This window comes from Canis aureus, chromosome 4 (assembly GCF_053574225.1).
Source record: "Canis aureus isolate CA01 chromosome 4, VMU_Caureus_v.1.0, whole genome shotgun sequence".
NCBI classification, from domain to species: domain Eukaryota; kingdom Metazoa; phylum Chordata; class Mammalia; order Carnivora; family Canidae; genus Canis; species Canis aureus.
The window spans coordinates 57,738,272-57,761,098 of NC_135614.1; the positions used below are offsets into that span (position 1 = coordinate 57,738,272).

The following is a 22,827-nucleotide window of genomic DNA, read 5'->3' on the forward strand; positions in this document are numbered from 1 at the left end:
CTAGGATTGTAGTGACGATATATGTCCTATTCTGGACACTTGAATTGTCCCCCCCGGCTTGAGCATCAGTGGCTGCAGGGACAAACTTATCATCTTCATTCCAGTAACCGATCTGTTAAGGAGAGGAAGGTGATGACATAAGATAAGCCAGGCTCCCCAGGACTGGCCTACTGTGGACCATCCAGCCAACATCAGACAAAAAAACAAGGGCCTCATCATCACACCATACAATACCACACATACCAGGCTCTAAAATACTGGTATTTAAAAACAACGAGAGGTAAAATGCTCTCCAAGTCCTCCCAGCCCCTCCCCTATGAATATCCTCACCATGATGGGCTGAGTCTGGAAATTGCCCCCTTTAAGGGGGGTGGGCATAACTGTTAAAGCAGCTAAACCATTTTGTACTATGCAAGCCAGGGATGTGGAAATCAAATTCCCTACAGTTGTTCACAAACCCCTTTTTCCTCCATGCGTATTTACCCTTCTCTTCTTGAGGTTATTCTGAATGGTAGTTGGAATCATATGATTTAAAAATTACATTCCTTTTGCTTTCTTTTTAGACTAACTGTATTTTTCCATCTAGATTTAACTTCCTCAGTGATGGTTATTTTATCTTTTATCATTTATTTCCCCTATTTTCAATTATAAACTATTATAATACTGAGGATATATTAGTGCCTAAAATACTGGCTGAAAACATTATTTTTTTTTTTTTACATCAGTAGCTTATTTATACTGGCTTATTTTCCAAGGTCTTTCAGCAAATATTTATTGGATCCCTATTGTGTGCAAAGCTCTGAGCTAAAGCTCTGGTAATATTGTATGGTGGGTTGAGAGAGATACAAAAGTCTAAGAGGTAGTCCTTGCTCTTAGAAGTCCCCCAGCCTACTTGGAAAGAGATGACACATGCAACACATGAGATCATGAAGGATGCACAGGTTGGGCCCAAGCCTTTTAGGCTGGAGAAACTTGAACATATGCCAAGATATAAAGGCAGGAATCTGCCCAGATACGTAAGTTCAATGGCTCCTGGGTAGAAGATAGAGTTAGCTCAACAGGGCAGTGGGCACATGGGTCTGAGTAGGAGATGGATTCAAATGCCAGGCTAAACGCTATACACTTTATCCTGAAGGCAACAGGGAGTCATGGAAGGTTTAGAAAGAGCAGAATGGCATGGCTAATACACACATATTCACAAACACACAGTTCTGTCTCTGTCTCTATTTATTGTTGTGTTTTGTTATTCTGCCGGTTGTAGACATAGGGTCAAAAGGGAAAGAGAACTGGAAGCTCATATGCAGAGGGAGGAGCAGGCCTTCCACCAGCCAGAACTTAGCTCAGGCTTCCAAAGCTGAGGCACATGCCAGTGGTCAACAAAACTAGCACTGTCACCTTGATGTGTTTCCCTGTTCCCTCAGTTGGAAAGAAGCAATTCTCTCTGTGATCTTACTGCCATTAACAGCAATGATGATAATTGCCAACACTGATTATGTTCTTGCTATATCAGATACTGAGTGTTTTGAAGTTTTTGTACCATTTCATTTGGCTTAGGGGGGTTTGTAACTTACTCAAAGTGATGTACCTGGAAGGTGGCTATGCTATTCTTGGTATGAGGGGACTTGGGTCGGGGCTGAGAATCATCTTAGTTAACATTTAGTGAGTGCTTACTGGGTTTCAGGCATTCTCCTAAGTGTTTTTTATGTTTTAACTTCTTCCATCCTCACAAAAAACCTATGAAGTGGGTACATGGAGCCAGAATATTAATCAGGAAGGTTGCCTGCAGGGCCATGCCCTACGTGCTCTGCTAAGCTGCCTGCCCACCACTGAAGGCCTTAAGTAGGTCTCCAGTGGGGACCATCTCGATCTCTCCACCATGCTGCAGGCTCCTGGTGGAAAAAGCCAGAGGTCTATTCCTTCTAGGATACCTTTCTTTGCTCAGCATAGTCTTTCACAGAGAAGCAGTTCAAGAAATGTTTGTTAAGACAATGTGTGCCTCCGACATGGAGACAGTAGACTGTGTCAATGGTGAGACAGCTCAGAGGCCTCTCAGGACACTGGGTCAAGATCTACCATCAGTGCACATGCACAATGTTGTCTTCTAGTCACTATGGAAGGAGATCTTTCTAATGACACAAGAACCAGAAACTTAGATTTCCAGAATGTCAGAGCTGGAAGGAAGAGGCATGAAGAATCATTTCTTCGAACCCTTTCCATTTATAGAGAGGGACCAGGGCACTTGTGCAAAGCCAGGATGCAGTCTAGCCTCCCTCACTTTGCTAGGCCAGGGCTCTTTGGAACCCTGGGGGCATCTGTGGGAATCTTTCCCCACTTTCATGGGAGGTGTGTGAGGGGTCTGGAAGTTGGGGGGAAGCTCTAGGTTCCTCATTCCTCTTTCAAAACAGTCAGCTCTGCTTTTTCGCATATTGGGATTCCCTTTTACAAGGAGCTCTCGGGCTGAAAAATTTTAAAACCACTATAGTAGTATATCATGATGCAAGTTTTAAAAGAATTTCCAAAGCACTTTCACAACATTTAACTCTTTTGCTCTTTAGGCCATTCAGATAGCAGACAGGCTTGGAATTATTTTCTCTCCTCTATAGATGGGATAACTGAGGCTTGGGGAAGTCAAATGATCTAATTTATACAGATTATATAGCAGATTAGTGGCAGGGCATAAAAGCCAGGTTAGATTATTTAATATAATCAATACAAACTTGGAAGGAGGTCTGGTAAATGTCATGTCCCCCCTCAAAGATGGTGATGATAAGGGGTTTTCATTCCCTTTCCCTTTTTCCTTCTTTTCCATCCTCCCCTTCTTTCCTCCCTCCCTTCCTTCCTTGTACCCTCCCTCCCTCCCTGCCTTCCTTTTCTTCACAATTAGCCCCAGGTTTAGGTGCTCCTACTCAAACCACCAATATAGAGCAGGTTGCCTCCTTTGATAGGCAACTAATTTCTCTAAAACCTACAGTATATTATTAGGTATGATTTTTTAAAGTGGGTCTTGATAGTCAAGATGTTGATCTCCAGCCTAGACAGACCTGGTTTAAAAGGTAGAGTTTCTTAATTACTAATTTTACCTTTCTTTTTTTAAGATTTTATTTATTTATTCATCACACACACACACACACACACACACACACACACACACACACAGAAAGGCAGAGACATAGGCAGAGGGAGAAGCAGGCTCCATGCAGGGAGCCTGATGTGGGACTCGATCCCAGGACTCCAGGATCACACCCTGGGCCAAAGGCAGGCAGTTAATCGTTGAGCCACCCAGGGATCCCCAGTTACCTGACCTTAGTGGGCCTTAGTTCTTGCTCTATAGAATGGATACATCAAAAGTACCTGAGTATCTGATACAGTATGTCTGTCTCTTGGGGCTGCTGAGGATTAAATGAACTAATGCATGTACAACAATGAGTATAGTGTGTGGCTCAAGTTGTCAGTAAACTAAAAAATGATTTCAGGAGGGTATGTCTTAGTTGAAGACTAACAGATTTCTGTGGTATAAGACATTTCAGGATCAATTAACTATTAAAATTGTCAGTTTCCAAAAGAAGTATACAGCATTTCTCAAATTCATTTGGCAAAGTAACCCTCTTTACATACAGAATGCCCTAGGGGAAGCGCTCCACAAACCACAAAATATTGCTCTAAAATCCCAGGTTATTATGATAAAAGAAGGGGAAAAAGCAAGATAAATCTGTGTAAACCCGATTTATATGGCTTAGAGACTTTATTTTTTATTTTTATTTTTTTTAAATTTATTTATTCATGATAGTCACACGGAGAGAGAGAGAGAGGCAGAGACACAGGCAGAGGGAGAAGCAGGCTCCAAGCACCGGGAGCCCGATGTGAGATTCGATCCCGAGTCTCCAGGATCACGCCCTGGGCCAAAGGCAGGCGCCAAACCGCTGCGCCACCCAGGGATCCCGGCTTAGAGACTTTAATTTCAAAGATAGTGGTCCTTCAAAGCTAGTATCATGGCACTAGTGTTAAATTGGGATCTATAAAAATGATTATATAGCTTAGCTTATATATAGATTCCTTGATATCAAAAGCTAGAGGAATAGTTAAATGTTGCAAACAAGTTTATTTTATGCCTAACCCTTTTGTAGGGAAATAAAACAATATCACCAGTCAGAAGAGCAGGGTGACACCAAAACCCAGCTTTCACCTCATGTAAGCTAGCAGGCTGAAAAATCTGGTTCCACAGTTCAATGAAAAGAAAGTTGGCAAAGATTTTTGAAGAGACACTGCACTTCAGAGATGAGAGCAAATTTCCCTTTCTTAGAGAAATGGGTTGAATTATTATACAGCACTTTGATTTTCTACTGAGGATATGCAGGACCTTTGATTCTATCTGAAAGTAAATCAGAGCTAGTGGTTGGGTAAAGAATGGAGCCCACTATTCAGGAGAGGATTTAAACAATTCTATCAGTGAGAGGTCTTCTCCTGGGGCCAGTTATAATTTTTGATCTTCTGTTTCCATGTACCTCTAAAGATTCTTTGAATGTAGGAAATGAGTCTAGATGTCAGATCAGATATTTTTAAAGTGAATGAAGTCTAAGAATGAGATGATTATAGAACAGTAAATTCAACTGATCTACTTTGCACAGTTAGCAAGTCATTTTTACACAACTGTATCTCCCAGCTGCCCCTACAGCCACAGCCTGGGACCTCCAAAAATGAGACCTGTTATAATACATTCTTAAAAAGTAAGCTGCCTATTATGGCCAAGACAACTAAATGACCAGCAAGGATTCTTGTTCTGTTTCCCTAGCGTACAGGTGTTGATGGGAAGTGGCTCCCTAGCCAGCAATTACAATTCCCAGTCTACCTGGCATCTAGGTGGGCCGGTAAGACTGGGTTCTGGCCAGTGGACTGCTGCAGAAGTGATGTATATCTCTCCTAGCCTGACTCCCCCAAATCTCTGAGGCAGTTTCTTCCTCATTTGTTAGCAAGATATTGAGAGCCAGAAAGATGCAAGCAGACAGTGGAACCTCTGAAATCCTGAATCTTAACCAGAGCCCTCAGCCCAAAAACTAATCATCAGATGTATAAGAATTAAACATCTATTGCATTAAGAGCTAAGAATTCAGAGTTGATCTGTCACAGCAGTTAGGGTTATCTTAACTAACACACTTAAAGAATTAGTTTATGCATGACTTTGAATTCTGCTTTGAGTTCTGTGTTATTTCAAATTTGGCAGCATTTTTGTTTAATACTGGCTAGCAGATCTATGGAAATATAGGCCAGAAGAGTATGCACTCTGGTTGCTTAGCAACATCCAATAAACTGTCCACTCATTTAATAAATAACCACTTATTTGCATGTGCTTACTATGCGTCAATATATTGTAGGCACTGAGGACATAATAAATTACACAACAATGGTCCCTGCTTCTAGAGAGCTGACATTTTAGTGGCAGGGAGTTGGAGAAGAGGGGAAGAAAGACAATATCTATCCAAACCAGTAGTCAGCAAACGACCTGTAAAGAAGCGGACAGTGAATGTTTTAGGCTCTGTGGGTCATAGAGTCTTTGCTGTAACTCCTCATCTCTGCTGCTGTTGTGCAGAAGCAGTCACAGACATTATCTAAACAAATGGGTGTGGCTGTGTTCCAAGGAAATTTTATTTATGGATACTGAAATTTTATTTTGTAAAATTTCACATATCATAAAATAGTCCTCTTTTGATTTGTTTCAACCATTTAAAAATGTAAAAACTATTAGCTCATGGGTTATAAAAAAGAAGGCAGCAGGCTGCATTTGGTGTATAGGCTGAAGTTTGCCAACCCTGATCTAGATCAATAAACCAACAAGAATATATCAGAAGGGCTAAGCATTAAGAAAGAAATAGAATGGGATAATGGGATTGTGCCAGATGGGCGAGGGCCACTTTAGATAGCTGGGTCAGGGGCAGTCTCTCCAAAGTGACTTCATTTGAGCCAAGACCTGAACCACAGGGAGAGACAGTGCAGGAAACTGCAGTGATAGAGAACACCAGGCAAAGGGATAGAAAGATGTCAGGGTAGCTGCGAAGTGATGAGCTAGAGAAAAAGGAGTAAGAGCCCGTGCCAGAGGGAAGCGGCATCTAGGGTTCTGAAGGTCAAGGTGAGGGGTTATATTTACTCACAACAGGAAGCCAGTGGAAAGTTTTAAGCAGAGGAGAAATAGAATCTGATGCAAATTTGAACATTTTTGCCAGTTCTTGTGGTGGGAAATGGCTTTGTAGAAGAGTAAGGACGTAGACAGCAGGACTAGTGACAGGTCAGGAGGCTCCTGAATGTGTCCAGGCAGGTGTGGAGGTGGCCTGGGCTCCAGGGCCAGCAGTTGAAATAGAGAGAGGTGGATGGGTTGGAGTGATGTCTTAGAGGATTTGGCATGTCCAAAGTTGGGTAGCAAGGATTTACAGAAAAACTTCGAAAGATCCTATGGAATGGGAAGGCTGTGAATTCTTTGAGACTGTAGGTTACTTTTGACATCAACAGGACTTTGTGTCACTTTAGTTTGCTTTCCTGCCCAGACTTTCCTCTGCAGTTACACAGAGGGTTAGAACCAGGGATAAGAAACTTGTGGCAGAGCAGGGGGACTCAAGTTAGGTTGCAATGAGAAGTAGTTGCTTGCAGTCAGATTAGAAGATATCCACAGGACCAATGACGATGGTAAAGATGGTTAAATTCACAGTGCTGGTCCTTTGATGAAAGGAGAATTTCCCCTACATTTCTCCCTTGGCAGCCATTTATCAGAATTTGTGATCTTACCTGAATTTGACGAGGTATTTTAGATCTCAGATAGAGATCTCTAAATCAGCACCCCTGGTGAACAAGATTTCCTGAGGATTTGGCTTTAACAAAGCCAATGACAATTCTGGGATCTGAAGCTGTGAAATGTATGACGTATGGATGCTTGGAAGTGTGCACATTTCAGTGGCATGTCAGATTGGCCCCAGATACCTGTAGGGCATGTTGGCACATCAGTGCCAAGGATATAGGCCAGAAGATCAGGAGAGTGTCCCCAAGGCCCCAAATCAAGAAGCAGCAGCTCCTCTTTATTACATATATCAGGTAAGGCCACGTAATGTTCATTGATACGAACACAAATAGGTCACTCTTGAATCTAAGAAATTACTTTGCTAGGAGGCTGATTGAGTAAAAGGCCTGAAGCCACAGATGTGGAGGAATTGATTTTCTCAAAGTCAGATTCCCTGTAAACAAAGGATGCTTGAGCCCACAGCCTAAGCAAGAATTTAGTCATTGGAAAGTAAGTTGAAAAACAGCCTCAGGATCTGAAAAATAAAGCACAGCCATTTGCTCATGGATTTTAAGGTTATTCTGTTATTTCTGTTTGGTGGTTTATCCATTCCATGGTCTTGTATAGCCTGATTCACTCAAACTCAAGGCTGACCAAAACAAACAAACAAACAAACAAGCCAAAAATCCCTGTGGCCCAAAGAAGGAAGTTTAAACAAACAAAGCAAACATGCGCTGAATGATGTCCCCTACATGTCAGGTGCTATTTTCCTGAATCCCTCACTGTAAGTAGAGGGGGCAAGAGGCAGTTTCCTTTAATTCTGATAGCAACACTGTGAAGGTGAGGATATTATTCCTCTTTTGGAGGAGATGATATAACTGAGTTCCAGGGAGGCTAAATAACCTGTTCCAGGTCATGTGCCTAGTAAAGAGCAAAGCAGAGACTTAAATCCTGGCCTCTCTGCCTCCAAACCTAAGCTCATAACCCTTTTTTTTTTTATTTTTTTTTATTTTTATTTTTTTATTTTTATTTTTTATTTTTTATTGGTGTTCAATTTACTAACATACAGAATAACCCCCAGTGCCCGTCACCCATTCACTCCCACCCCCCGCCCTCCTCCCCTTCCAACACCCCTAGTTCGTTTCCCAGAGTTAGCAGTCTTTACGTTCTGTCTCCCTTTCTGATATTTCCCACACATTTTGCCTGTGTTTCTCATCAAACTACCTAGAACACCATGAGCCTCCTTGCTGGGGGAGCAGGTTTTTTAAAATGTGCACACTCCTGAGCCTCATCTCTGTTCTCTAAAAGCAGAGCGTCCAGCAGTTGGGACCCAGGAATCTATGCTTTTAATGACCTCTAGTGAGTAGAAAAATTCTATTTTTCTATTAGAAGAATTTTCTTTTTCTATTTTCTATTAGAAGAATTCTTCTATTCACTGAAGTTTGAGAACCACTAATCTTGCTACAGTAAGTGTAAGTCTTGAGGAGCTGAGGGGCCTCCCCACAGTCTCTGGTAAGTTGTAGGGTCAGCACAAAGTGCTGAGACTCCTGTTCCCAGGAGGAGTGATTGGGGGAGTTCATACCAATGGGCAGTTGGTCAGCTGAGGAAGGTCCCTAACCCCATTTGCACCAAGGAAGCTGGAGTCCAGCCAGGAGAGGGATGATATAACTGGAGGGGTGAGGCTGACGAAGATGTCACATGCATTAGTGTTCAAGGCATCAGTGCAGATAGGAATTAGGGGTTGCACAGCCCAGCACCTCTCACTCATTTTAAAGACCCAGAGAAGTTAAGGCCACCTTTTTGGGTGATGACAGAGCCATAGTAGTAGTCTCTGCCTTCTACTCATCCTTATCTCATCACCATTATATCTAGCCTACTGGTCACATGTAGAGAAGAATCTGGCTTTATTTTCAACCACTTCATTACCCTGCAGGGAAAAGAACTGGATAAACATCCATGTTTTAATTTTGACAATCACACAACTGCTCATATATTGTATACATGTGCCAATTTTGTCCACCAGAAAATAGCAATACTTTTTTCCCCCCTGAAGGCAATAGGCCATTCTGAGAATTCTGAGGGAAAGCCCAGGTCTATTCATGGTCAACAATTTTTTATGTAGGAGCAACTTGCTTGCCTGCTCAAGGCCTTACACAAAAGAACTACTTTTATGTTTTCATGTATACTGAAGGGGGTGACACTACCCCTTCTCTGCATCTGAAAGGAAGATGGTCTGGGAAGGAGGTCACATAACTGGTGGCCCTTCTAAGGGCAGCAAAATACTCTGAGCTCTCCATTCCCCACCACCAGTCATTGGAAATGTTCCAATTATGTCGCTTGAGCCACTCAGCTGTGGCAGTGGCTGCAGCAAGACGAATGTGGCCTGGAGGGTCATAGGGCCCAAATTAAGGTCCCCATTTATTCATATCTCACTCAAAGACCTTAGGCAGCTTGTTGGGCTGGCCTGCCTCAGTTAATCCATCTAGAAAAGGAGAACTATATGATGAAGCTGGTGTTCTTTACAACCACACCAAAGGACAAAATGCTTTGAAAAAGATAAACAAGTCATCCCAGTGCTTTCAGACTTTAGTCACATGCCACCTCCTTGACATTGACCATGCCTGTCAGTAACCACTCACACAGGTGACATTCACTGAGCCATGATCAGGTGCCAGTACATACATGATATGTCTCCATTTTATAGATGTGGAAATTGAGGATTTATAAGAGCTATGTAACCTAGTTGATGTCTTTTCCGGTGTGGTAGTCAGAAGAACAGGGGAAAACAGAAATGAACTCAGACTTGGATTATTTCTGGATGAACATTGCTTGCAGTAGATTCCCCACAAGGTACACAGCCTGCTAATATCTTGATTTTAGCCCTGTGAGAACTAAGTAAGACTTGTGACCTATGATATATTTGTGTTGTTTCAGCCACTGTTTGAGGTAATTAGTTACAGCAGCCATAGGAAAATAGGAAAATAATACAGCCTTGGGGGAATGGGATGTGGTAAGATAAGACTATGACATGGAGGGTGGGGTTCCAGACAAGAGAGAAAAGTATCTGGGTTTATGGGAAGTGGGGACAGAGAGCATAAGCAGAGCTGTCTGGTAGAACTTTCTGTGATGAGGGAAATGTTCTCCATCTGTGCTGTCTCCTTAGCTACTAACCACATGGGGCTCTTGAGCACTTACCACATGGCTAGTCCAACTGAGGGACCGATTTTTCAATTTTGATTAACTAAAAATTAAATTTAAATAGCTGTGCATGGCTAGTAGCAACTGTATTTGACATCACTGGTATAGACAGCATTAAGTTTGAGTGATTAGACCCAACTTTCAACGTGCCAGGCCCAGCACTTAATACTTCTGCACACATGAGGTCATTCAATCCTCTCAATGAGCCCATTGAGGTTGGCAGCTCCAATGGGGTTGGCATTATTTGAGGTCATTTAATCCTCTCAATGAGCCCCATTGGGGTTGGCATTATTTAAGTGATCCTCATTTACCAGAAGAGAAAATGAAGCACAAAGAACCTGAATAACTTGTCCAGAATCATGGACTGGTAAGTGGTGATGCCAGGATTGAGTTCCAGGATTCCAGAGCTAACACTCTGGTCCATGGCACTCTACTAACCTTCTACCATACTATGCCATGCCTCTCACCACTGCATCGTGCCACCATAAGGAATAAAGAGTATAATGGAGGCCATGGACAGAAAAATAGAGGCTGCCATGAGGCCTAAAAACAGAGACCATGGAAGGCTTCCCTAGAGAGTGACATTTACTCTCAGTGTTAAGGTGGTGAAGGAATTGGCTAAGAAAAAGAGGGGAATGCACACACATATTTTTCACTCCTTCCATAGGAGAAATGGAGTAGATGTGACCAAGTGTGGATCAGGAGAAAATGGCTTAACTTCATCAATAATCATCATTCTCAATTTCTTCAGAATCCCTCAGGGACAGCAGTAGCATTTCATGCACATCTATTACTTTATATTTTCAAAGTATTTTCCCATCCTTTGGATCTTCACTATTACCCTGCAATAAAGGTAGATATTTTTTTATCTCTATTTTGCAGATGGGTGAGTTAATTCACAGAGAACTAGCTCAAAGTCCCGGCTAGTTAGTGGCAGAACTGAGTCTAGAATCCTTGTTGCCTGAGTCTCTTCAAAGAGATTCAGTCCAGGAAAGATGGGCTCACAAAGCCCTGCACTCTGGCCCTCTCCTCCGCTCAGCTCTAACTTCCCTGTGGAATGGAAGCAAAGGTGGCCTTTACCTTTCGGATGCCATCATGCTTCATTTCAATCACATGAAGGGTGTAGTTGGTCCGGCGTCCCTTCTCATTAAACTGCACGTTTCCTGTCAAGCCTTCAAACCGCACCTGGAAAGGAAAGCCAAGTAGTGAACCATGAACTCAGAAGTCCCACTTCCATTTTGTTTACTTTTGCTGCTGAAGCAAAAATCCAGAACCTGAGAAGCTTACATAGGATGAGGTTTTGGAACAACACAGCTACTAAAAAACCTCACTACTCCCTTGCCCATAGCAGACATTGCCATCAGAGCACAGTTCTATTTCTTACCAAACGGATTCATCCTCAAAACCTTTTTCATCTGTTGCCTGAGGCAAACAGTAACAATGGATCAATGTAGATTCCGATAAGAAATCTCTGCACCATCCCTGAAAGAACACCCCTTATCATGACCATACTCTCAAAACACCCCCTTATCATGACCATACTCTCAGAACACCCCTTATCATGAGGTGGCCCAGGCCGTCAGACACATGCCGTTAGTGGAGAAAGAGAAGGAGGTCTATAAAGGACAGAGAATAGTGTGTGCCATCCCTGGTGGGTCAGGAGAAGAAGCCAGCCTTATAATGCCTCAGGATGCCTGAATATGGTTTCTTAGTTCCCTTGTGAGGCTGGGGAATAAAATTTGTGGGAATCTGAAGACCTGGAACTGGGAGATCTGAATTTGACCCTAAGAAGCTCAGTGAATGTATCTTGCAAGAAGTTACTATGGCCGAGTTCAAAAAGGGTGTTGCCTGTGTTCTTCTCTAGGATTTTGATGGAATCTTGTCTCACATTTAGATCTTTCATCCATTTTGAGTTTATCTTTGTGTATGGTGAAAGAGAGTGGTCTAGTTTCATTCTTCTGCATGTGGATGTCCAATTTTCCCAGCACCATTTATTGAAGAGACTGTCTTTCTTCCAATGGATAGTCTTTCCTCCTTTATCGAATATTAGTTGCCCATAAAGTTCAGGGTCCACTTCTGGATTCTCTATTCTGTTCCACTGATCTATGTGTCTGTTTTTGTGCCAGTACCACACTGTCTTGATGACCACAGCTTTGTAGTACAACCTGAAATCTGGCATTGTGATGCCCCCAGATATGGATTTCTTTTTTAAAATTCCCCTGGCTATTCGGGGTCTTTTCTGATTCCACACAAATCTTAAAATAATTTGTTCTAACTCTCTGAAGAAAGTCCATGGTATTTTGATAGGGATTGCATTAAACGTGTATATTGCCCTGGGTAACATTGACATTTTCACAATATTAATTCTGCCAATCCATGAGCATGGAATATTTTTCCATCTCTTTGTGTCTTCCTCAATTTCTTTCAGAAGTGTTCTATAGTTTTGAGGGTATAGATCCTTTACATCTTTGGTTAGGTTTATTCCTAGGTATCTTATGCTTTTGGGTGCAATTGTAAATGGGATTGACTCCTTAATGTCTCTTTCTTCAGTCTCATTGTTAGTGTATAGAAATGCCACTGACTTCTGGGCATTGATTTTGTATCCTGCCACACTACCGAATTGCTGTATGAGTTCTAGCAATCTTGGGGTGGAGACTTTTGGGTTTTCTATGTAGAGTATCATGTCATCGGCGAAGAGGGAGAGTTTGACTTCTTCTTTGCCAATTTGAATGCCTTTAATGTCTTTTTGTTGTCTGATTGCTGAGGCTAGTGGGACTTCATCAAGATAAGAAGCTTTTGCACAGCAAAGGATACAGTCAACAAAACTCAAAGACAACCTACAGAATGGGAGAAGATATTTGCAAATGACATATCAGATAAAGGGCTAGTTTCCAAGATCTATAAAGAACTTATTAAACTCAACACCAAAGAAACAAACAATCCTATCATGAAATGGGCAAAAGACATGAACAGAAATCTCACAGAGGAAGACATAGACATGGCCAACATGCATATGAGAAAATGTTCTGCATCACTTGCCATCAGGGAAATACAAATCAAAACTACAATGAGATACCACCTCACACCAGTGAGAATGGGGAAAATTAACAAGGCAGGAAACAACAAATGTTGGAGAGGATGCGGAGAAAAGGGAACCCTCTTACACTGTTGGTGGGAATGTGAACTGGTGCAGCCACTCTGGAAAACTGTGTGGAGGTTCCTCAAACAGTTAAAAATATACCTGCCCTACGACCCAGCAATTGCACTGTTGGGGATTTACCCCAAAGATACAAATGCAATGAAACGCCGGGACACCTGCACCCCGATGTTTACAGCAGCAATGGCCACGATAGCCAAACTGTGGAAGGAGCCTCGGTGTCCAACGAAAGATGAATGGATAAAGAAGATGTGGTTTATGTATACAATGGAATATTACTCAGATATTAGAAATGACAAATACCCACCATTTGCTTCAACGTGGATGGAACTGGAGGGTATTATGCTGAGTGAAGTAAGTCAGTCGGAGAAGGACAAACATTATATGTTCTCATTCATTTGGGGAATATAAATAATAGTGAAAGGGAATATAAGGGAAGGGAGAAGAAATGTGTGGGAAATATCAGAAAGGGAGACAGAACGTAAAGACTGCGAACTCTGGGAAACGAACTAGGGGTGGTAGAAGGGGAGGAGGGCGGGGGGTGGGAGTGAATGGGTGACGGGCACTGGGTGTTATTCTGTATGTTAGTAAATTGAACACCAATAAAAAATAAATTAAAAAAAAAAAAAAAAAAAAAGAAGCTCAGTGACCTTGGATGATTCACCTCTCTAAACCTCTGGTTTCCAAAATTCCAGGCCTATCTAGATGACACAGCAAATGAGAAAGTGCTGTGAAAATTTTAAAATACCCAAGGAGAACCCTCCATGTTAAGACCAGAGCATGCAGGGCTTTAAACAAGTCTCATCTGGTTTAAACAAAATTTCTCTATTCAATCACAAATATGCTGTATGGGATTTCTTTCCCACAAACGAGTTACATCAAACTCTCATGGCCTCATATCTTCAATATCATATAAAAGATCAAGTGGCCAACATGTGGGATTCAAGAGCTTTAGTCAAATCTGCTACTCTGGAGGTGACCAATAAATCTCACCCAAGTCCACCCTCCAGTTAAGGATGAGTCTAGCTATATGTCATGTGCTCAGGTACAAGAAAGCACATTCTCTAATGGTGACCCACCATGTGTTCTCAGATCAGTCTGGCTTAAGGCCAGTCAGGTGAGTGTCTACCTGTAACTCAATAGTAACCCGGCTCCGTAACCCGACACCATTTATTTCCCCCCTTCAAATAGCTTAAAGGGAAGACTTATAGGGTTTTATCTCTTTCTGACAGTGACCAGCTCCTGTGTCCTCAGAAGATTTAAGAATAGTTGGGGTGTGTGTGTATTTGAGAGAAGGAGTGGAGGAGTGAAAGAGAGAGAGACAAGGAGGGACAGAAGGAGTGAGGGAGACTGACTGCTCTGAGGATGACCCTCTCTCATCACCTTCTGGTGTGAAGTCTCAGTGGGGAGGTCATGACAGGCCCAGAGCGCTGAACAAATTATACAACAAGCTCTTCACTCTCTCAGATGAAATATGGAAAAATCCTTACTCTGGAAAAGTCTAGGCTGGCTTTGCTTTTCAGAGAGAAAACAAAGCATGTCCTCCTAGGAAGAATAAGAGGAAGGGAGCCATTTTAATCCATTTACAACTTTACCTTCTCACCTTCATTGTCTCTTGCCCATCTCTGGCTTTCCCATTGATTCGAGTTCTAAGTACTGGTTTATCTAACTCCTCTGGGAATACAGACTGAGACACATGTTCAGATGACCGATTTTCCCAAACAGAAGGAGGGGTGTCGTAAATGATGCAAATAGGCATCTGTCCTTTGGCCCTGGTCTCACATATCATAGCGATTATTAGTATGGCATTTTAGTATAAATTGTGTAATACTTCTATGACTCAGTTTCCTCATTTGTTTAATGGGAGCAGTTAAGAGTCAATTATGCCTTAAGGTTGTTTTAAGGATTAAATGAGATATTTTATGATCGATGCTGGCCCCATGGTGAGTATTCAACAAAGGCCAGCTGTTATTTTTATTGTTAGTAATAGTGTCGATAATAACTACCACTATTTGCCAAGTGTTTCATGTTTATAAAGCACTCTCATGCATATTCATCTCCATATACAGGAACCCCTAAGGTATGCCATTTAGAGAAGATCTTCCCTTACGTGGGAGAAACCAAATCTCTGGCAGGTAAACTGATTTGCTCTAGACTTAAGACTTCTCAATGTCAAAGGCTGGCCTAAAATCCAGGGCTTCTGATATATTCCAGTATCTTCACTGATAATGCCAAGTGACCTCTCAAACAGGGGACAATGCTACCTTGCTAGGCTATGAGTGGGTGACACAGAAATATGCACAGCAGGATGGTCTACATGCCTACTACTGCCACCCACTGTTGCTGGGCATATCCCCCACCATGCTTTGCTAATGCCTAACTATGAGGCCATGGCCGTGAGCAGGTCACCGAGCCTCTCTCTGTTCTTGGTTTCCTCCTCAAAGAATGGACATGCTTCGTGTATTGCCTGGGACATGAACATTCCATGTGAAGTGTACATTATTTGAATGGTGAGGATGATGAGGATGGCTACTACGACGACTCTGGGGTAGCAGGGTAGGTAAGGTATGGAAGAGTAAGATGACTTTAGCATTGAAGCCTTGAGTCTGCTAAATTGTTATTTCAGAGTAGGGGACTCCCTCAGCACAAATGAAGATCTCGTCACCATCATTTTTTCAAGACTTTTTTGATTTCCAAAAAAATCATCAGCAAAATTTTAGGTCTCCTACCTGGAGGGACTTGCAATGTCACAGGTTTTCATAGGAAGATGTTTATTTTTTTACCCCATAGGAAGATGTTTATTTGACGTTCACAGAAACCCATTAAGGAGCAAGAATAGCAGTTATTTTGCCCATTTTACAGATAGGATTATTGAGACTTAGAGCTTATGGCACTTGGGTTCAGAATTCACAGTGAGTCATGAGAGGTCTGGGGCAGCTGTCAGCTCTTACTCTCTAGTTGGAGAAGCCAAGACTTACACATACTTAAATAAATCGGAAAGGAGATGTCCCAGAATCACCCTTCTATGATGGCAGAGCAAGGAGAGGTCAAGAGAATGGCTCAGCCCCAAACCATTTATGTGGACAGTGTGGACTCATAGTCAGAAGCAGCAGCTTCTCAGAAACATCCACTCTGGACAAATCAGGAAACTGCTGTCCTATCCATCAGGGCTGAATTTCTTGGCCCTCATCCTTACCATCACCCATCTGAGGAAGACTGGGGTCAGACTGAGTTTACTCTTAGTTCTTGTTTCCTGGAACTCCTGTTGCCATCCTGGCTCCTGCCAGCTCCCTCTGTGAAAAATAGAGGATTAGCTGTGGTTTCCTGCAAATGGTATTGTGTGCCAGCTCAGAGTCGGCCACCAATGAGATGCTAAAGCACAACTTTTCTTTCCTGCTTTGTACAGGAGAGTGCCGGGTGGTGTTTCCACTATTTGAGGCATCAACACTGCAGCCTTCTCCACCTCCTATTCCTGGGGGAGGCAGAAGAGATGCTCCAGACCCAGGGCTTCTGTAACCTCTTTGTGGCTGCCTTCAGGTGGATCCATCCTCATGGTCTTCCTCCTGAGGGCCTGCTGGTTATGGGAGGTCAGGGCCTGTGGACTAGGTCCCCAGTGGACCGCATTCTGTTTATTGTGGCTAGGGCAGGTCTCAGGACTCTTTTGAGTTCCTACTTTCCCATGTACACAATGTGAAGAATAACTTGGCTTTAACCATCTCATTTAGTTGCCTCAATATTCAAAGAAACTTATTCTTTCTCTTTCTTTTTTCTTTCTTTCTTTCTTTCTTTCTTTCTTTCTTTCTTTCTTTCTTTCTTTCTTTTTTTTTAATTTTTATTTATTTATGATAGTCACACAGAGAGAGAGAGAGAGGCAGAGACACAGGCAGAGGGAGAAGCAGGCACCATGCACCGGGAGCCCGACGTGGGATTCGATCCCAGGTCTCCAGGATCGCGCCCTGGGCCAAAGGCAGGCTCCAAACCACTGCGCCACCCAGGGATCCCTTCTTTCTTTCTTTTGTTCATTCTTTCATTCATTCTTCTTTTTCTTTCTCTCTTTCTTTCCTTTTTCTTTTCTTTCTGTCCTCTCTCCCTTCCTTCCTTCCTTCCTTCCTTCCTTCCTTCCTTCCTTCCTTCCTTTCTTTCTTTTTCTTTTAACTTTTGAACCTTGTGACAAGCCAATGAGGCAGGCAGTATTAAGAGGATGATGTACATTTAGGAGCTGAAGAAATCAATACCAGAAAACTTAAGGAGTTAGTCCAAGATATTTGAGCTAGGGCTTGGTGGAGCCATGATGAGAACGCAACTTTTCTCCTCCTAACTCCCTAACAGCTAAACATGATGCCCACAAGCCCTCGCTTGTACCCTGACTCTAGTCTCCTGCTGGATATCATTTACATCTCTATCCACACCCTCCAAAACCCTATTCACTCTTTGTTTGAATTTATCCTTCCTTTAAAGCTTTCATGACTATCCATCTCAATTGGCTTGAGACAGTTCCAATCCACATCTCTTATTCTGGATAAATTGATAATAGCTTTCTCTTTAATTCGTAAGTGTCCCAGTTTGGACGCTGAATTGTATGGTCACTTTATTTATTTATTTATTTATTTATTTATTTATTTATTTATTTATTTATTTATATTTTATTTATTTATTCATGAGAGACACACACACACACACACACAGAGGCAGAGACCCAGGCAGAGGGAGAAGCAGGATGCAGGGAGCCCATGCGGGACTTGATTCCAGGACTACAGGATCACACCCTGGGCTGAAGGCAGACACACCAAACCATTGAGCCACGCAGGTGGCCCTGATCACTTTATTTAAAGCCTCAGTCCCATTCTTATAGGAAGCCTTGTTGATGTCCACATTCCCCAGTCATGGCATTCTGCTGTGAACATCCATAGGATTAAGAGCTTGGCTATTTTATTTATACCTTAATCCATACCTTTTTAGTTAGTGTTTCTTGAGTTTGTCTTTGATTCAAAAGTATGTCTTGCATCCTAAAAGGCAGGAACTATGTCTTACACCCCTATTGCTCACACCACTTCAGATCTCACTTAGCAAAATGCTGGGGATACCTTCCTTTTGATATGTTTGATTACTGGCTGACAGATTGCAAACATGAAAACTAAGAGGTTTGATTATTATTTGGGGAAGGTATTCTTCACCTGAAGTCCTAGGATGGGCTTCCAGGAGTATATATGGTCTCTTGACTCCTGGTCATTCAAAAATATATGTATCTACATGTGTGCATTTTTCTAGGAAAAGCAGTCCAGAGCTTTTAGAAATCATATCTTTGATGAGCCTATGATGTCCAAATGCTAAGAGCCTGACTTGGGGAGCTACATCTTTTCTGCCAGCCAGAAGCAGACTTATGGGCACCCTCGTGTCTACTCCTTCCTGGAGTACTGGGAGCTTCCAGGACATGGGCTCATTACTATTCTGAACGGCTCCCTGGATGTCAGGCAAGCAGTAGGCAGGCGACTGATGATCTTCCCTCTGTTCCTGGGGAAATTACTGGAGGATGAGGGGGATAAGGGAGTGCACAGACACTATCCAAGGTCATGTGCTACTGCTGGCTGGGCCATAGCCCTGTGTCTCCCCTGCTGGGCTGGACCTCTGAGACTTCAGAGCAGTTACATATACAGAGTGAAGTAGCAAGTAGAGTTGTGTTGGAGTTCCAATTTTACTGTTTCACCACTAACCAGCTATATAATTTTGGAAAATTAAAAAAATACCTCTGAGGCTCAGTGTCTCCAATTATAAAGCACAATTAATAAAACTAGCTACCTCAGAGTATTATATTGAGGATTTAATGAGATCAAACATGTAAAATATGTTCAGAACCTCATATACATAGGAAGCCCTTAACATACTGGAGCTGGCAAGTACTGTTATTTTTAGAATAATGGGCTTATTCCTTCAGGCCTAACTCACATACATCCTAGTGTTAACACAAGCTGAACACTACAGGTCTCTTCCCAGTGTGTGACCTGAAGGCCAGTGGTTAGGGCAGCAGAGACTTGAGCCCTCAACCACAGGTTCCACGGACTGAGCGTCAGTAGGATTTGCCTAGCCGGTGGTGGGCACACAGTGGCTCCCTAGTGGCACGACTATTTTAAGAATTGGGTCTAGAAGGTGAAATGTCTGGACAGTGGCCATGACTATGTGGAAGGCCCTGGAGCTCAATATGTATAAGCAAAGGCACAGGGGGCCACAGGACAGGCCTGAGGCAGTAGAGGAATCTGGGACAGGATGGGAGTTCCTCCAGCCTCTACTGCTAAGCTGTTGTGTGATCCTGGATGAGTTACTGCCCACTCTGCATTAGCTGCCTCATCTATAAAGCAAGGGGATATGGAGTCAGTAATCTCTAAGATCTCATTCATCAATAAATTCTTGTGATTGTAGATTCTTAACAAAGATTGAAAAAGGAATCTATTTGAATAGCTGATTTATGATCAGAATGTTGGGGTTTCATGTTTATGGCTAGTTCTCCACGGTACATGCAAACCCCAATAGAAGCTAAAGAGAGTTTCCTGCAGGTAGGTCTTGCCTTATCTTATCTCCAGTGCTTGGCTCCAGGCCAGAATACACAATAGGCTTTCAGTGAGCAGCTGACTGACTACCAGGGAGGTAGACACATGTCTTGACTCAAAGACAATATAAAAGAGGTCATATTCTTTTAATTAAGGCACTTGCCACCTTCCAAACCCCACTGAAGACAGAGCAGAAGAATAAGTATACTTGACAACCAGAAAGATGTAGGTTAGACAATAAAAGAGAAAAAGATGCTTAGAATGTTTGGAGCCATTGAAACCTGGGAGTGGTCTCTCCATCTTCCTCATTGTTATGGATAGTGTGTGTAAGAAATCTGAATCACTATTTCATTCATTCATTTCAAGGTCACTGAGAGAGCCAAGGGCCCGGCTGGACTTGGACCCCAGCTTTCCTGCTTCCTGATTCAGAACCCTTCTTGTCACCCACATAGCCTCCCAGGCTTTGTCACTGTCATGGTGGTGTCAGAATATCCTTTTGACAGGGATGTCATTAAGATGGGAGAGGCAAAGGAGTTGGAAGGGTGGTGAAGCTGAGGGCAAGTCCCTGGGACCTTCTGAAACCAGTCTCACATTGCAAACAGAATCTGTCTTGACTGTGGAGTCTGGAAGAGCATTTTAAATAAGCCAGAAGGTGGATGCTGCATCTTTGTCCATCCTTCAGAAGTTGCCCAATGTCTGCTATGCTGCCCAATGAAGGGGGCCACCCTGCATGGAGATGGGGGAGGACAGAAAGGGCTGCTGGTGTGTTGTAGTCACAAAACTGCTGCCAAAGGACAGAACTACATATTCTCTTCCATGTAAAGGCACTACATCCAAGCAGAGGAACAGCTGGTGATGTTCCTTTCTCGTCTCTTTCTCCAGGTTGTGAAAATTGCTAGAGCTGCACACGTGTGGTTGGAAAACAAATGGGGATGGTTGTACATTTTGCTCTATATTTCTCTCTCATTCAGAAATGCTCATCTCCTCCCCTGGGAGCCCAAATTCACTCTCTGTTGAATGTAGTCTTAAAAATAAAACCAGTCTTATCCAGGCAAGTCCATTGGGTGGGGTAGAGGGTAGGTCATGAGTGGAATCTTCATCTAAATATTTTTCTGTTGCTGGCTTGCCACTGTGCATGATACTATGACATTCCTTTGAGTTGACACTACCCTCTTTGCCCAGTCCCCTCTGGAAATACAGCCTTTTTTATCAGAAGGCATCAAAGGCATCATATGGTTCTATCAATCCATCTGTAGTACAAGAATCACAGGCTGGACTCCAGGTGTTTCTAGAGACTTCAAGAGACTTCAGGAGCTCTGGAAGTGATAAAACTGAGGGCGAGCTCCCAGAAGCTTCCAAACCAGGAATGTTAAATACACGCCCACATGTACCACTGTCTCATCCTTCTTGCAAGCAGACATATCGCTAATTGAATATTTATACTCTTCTCTGTTGAATCTAGATTCAGCCTAAGAATCCTTTGCATAGCCAATTGATCGTAATAGGCATGACCATTTTCTATCCCTGTTTTTAAACTATTCAGTGCAAATAAAATTGATGATTGCGATGCTGAGAAGCCAGAAAATAGGATAATAAGTACTGAGAAACATTTTCAGGGTCCCCTCATGAAATGTGCCCAGAGAGCAAAGGTAATGAAAACATACAGAAAATCAGGGTAAAAGTGGAGAATCTCCAGGAGACTGTTACAAAGGCTCAGTTTCAACTCTCTGAATTTCAAGTCCCCTCTCCAACTACAATCACCAGCTTCCCTTTTCAGTATAACCCTTAAGCAGAAAATACAGATTTTACACTATCAGAAATTTCTACTATTTTTTTTAAAAAGATTTATTTATTTATTTTAGACAGACAGAGAAAGAGAAAGAGAGAGAGAGAGAGAGAATATTGAAGCAGGCTCCCCTTGAGTGGAGCAGATGCTGAGCTTAATCCCAGGACCCTGAGATCATGACCTGAGCCAAAATCAAGAGTTGGATGCTTAACCAAATGAGCCACCCAGGTGCCCCAGGAAATCCATTCTATTTTTAAAAAAATTTCTACATGAGCCTCCATGTATGCCAAGAGCCACAAACACAATGGAGAGCTTGTCCAAACTTTAGGCATGTTCTATCTACCTTTTCTTTTAAACAGCTACATCCCACCTGAAAGCAATGCTGAAATCCCCTACAAGGCTCCCATGAGAAGGGGCAGCCACTGCTGGCCTCACCTGCTGCAGAGCTCTCTGGATGTCGATCCCCTGGCCCCACGGCACAGCTGGGTTAGCCAGGCAGTCCCCAGCATTCCCTCGGCGGGATATATCAATTCTCTGCCTCCGCAGGCTCTGAAAAGCCTCAGCCATCACCTTCACCCCATCGTAGGTGAGCGCAGAGGTGTACTGGTGGGAGGAATGGAGACAGTTAGGTGTCAGAGAGAGCTGACAGGGAGGCAGGTGGGAACTCTGTCTGGGAATGTGCTTCCTGGGGATGAGAATGCCAGCAGTGGGACAGGCATGGGGACACAGAGGCACAGGTGAACCAGAAAGTGATTGTGCCTTAGATGGGGGCTGCTGCTCCTCATTAGCCCATGTTGCCCTCCTGAATTGTGAGTTCCATGTTGCCAGTTGTGACTTTCAAAGGGAAGCCAGAATTCTAGATTTTTGCGTGCAATCTTAAAACGTGGGTTCAACTGGAAAAAGAATGCATGGATTAAATACAGCACATCTACAGCTGTGATACAGTTTATGGAAAACTAATTGGTTTTCTCTGTGTTTCAGTCACCAGTTGGGAGCCAAGAAGAACTATTTACTCCATTATCCCTTGTGAGAGTAAAAGGAAAAAAAAATCCAAGAAGGGTAAACTCTTAATTATTTTCACATGTGCGTCACAAGTGGCAAATTTACATTCTGCACACTTTCCCCTTATGCTTATTCATGATAACTCTCTGTTTTTTTTTCCCTCTTGCCTAAGAGGGGGATAAAATATTGATGAAACAAAGGAGGATAACAATCCAGGTCAACATTTTCTGGCTTTGGAAATCATGTCTATCTTCATTAATGTGTCCCCAATCCTAGCTTGTTGTCTGGCACATTTTAAGTTTACAATAGAGAGTTGTAGAATGAATGTATGAGGTTTTTCCCTGTTTTTGACTACAATTCTTTCACTTAAAAAATATATAGA

At 42.7% G+C, this 22,827-nt stretch overlaps 1 protein-coding gene across 4 annotated transcripts in view; it reads right to left on the minus strand.

The window, feature by feature from the left end:
- GRIA1 (glutamate ionotropic receptor AMPA type subunit 1) overlaps positions 1 to 22,827 on the minus strand; it is a 306,425-nt gene that overhangs the window by 97,386 nt on the left and 186,212 nt on the right. For all 4 annotated transcript variants that reach the window (XM_077895794.1, XM_077895793.1, XM_077895792.1 and 1 more), the window contains 3 exons: positions 21,879 to 22,046; positions 11,039 to 11,143; positions 2 to 112 (listed from right to left, as the gene is read on the minus strand). In XM_077895794.1, coding sequence (XP_077751920.1) covers positions 2 to 112; positions 11,039 to 11,143; positions 21,879 to 22,046 — 384 coding nt within the window. The remainder of the gene's footprint in view (position 1; positions 113 to 11,038; positions 11,144 to 21,878; positions 22,047 to 22,827) is intronic.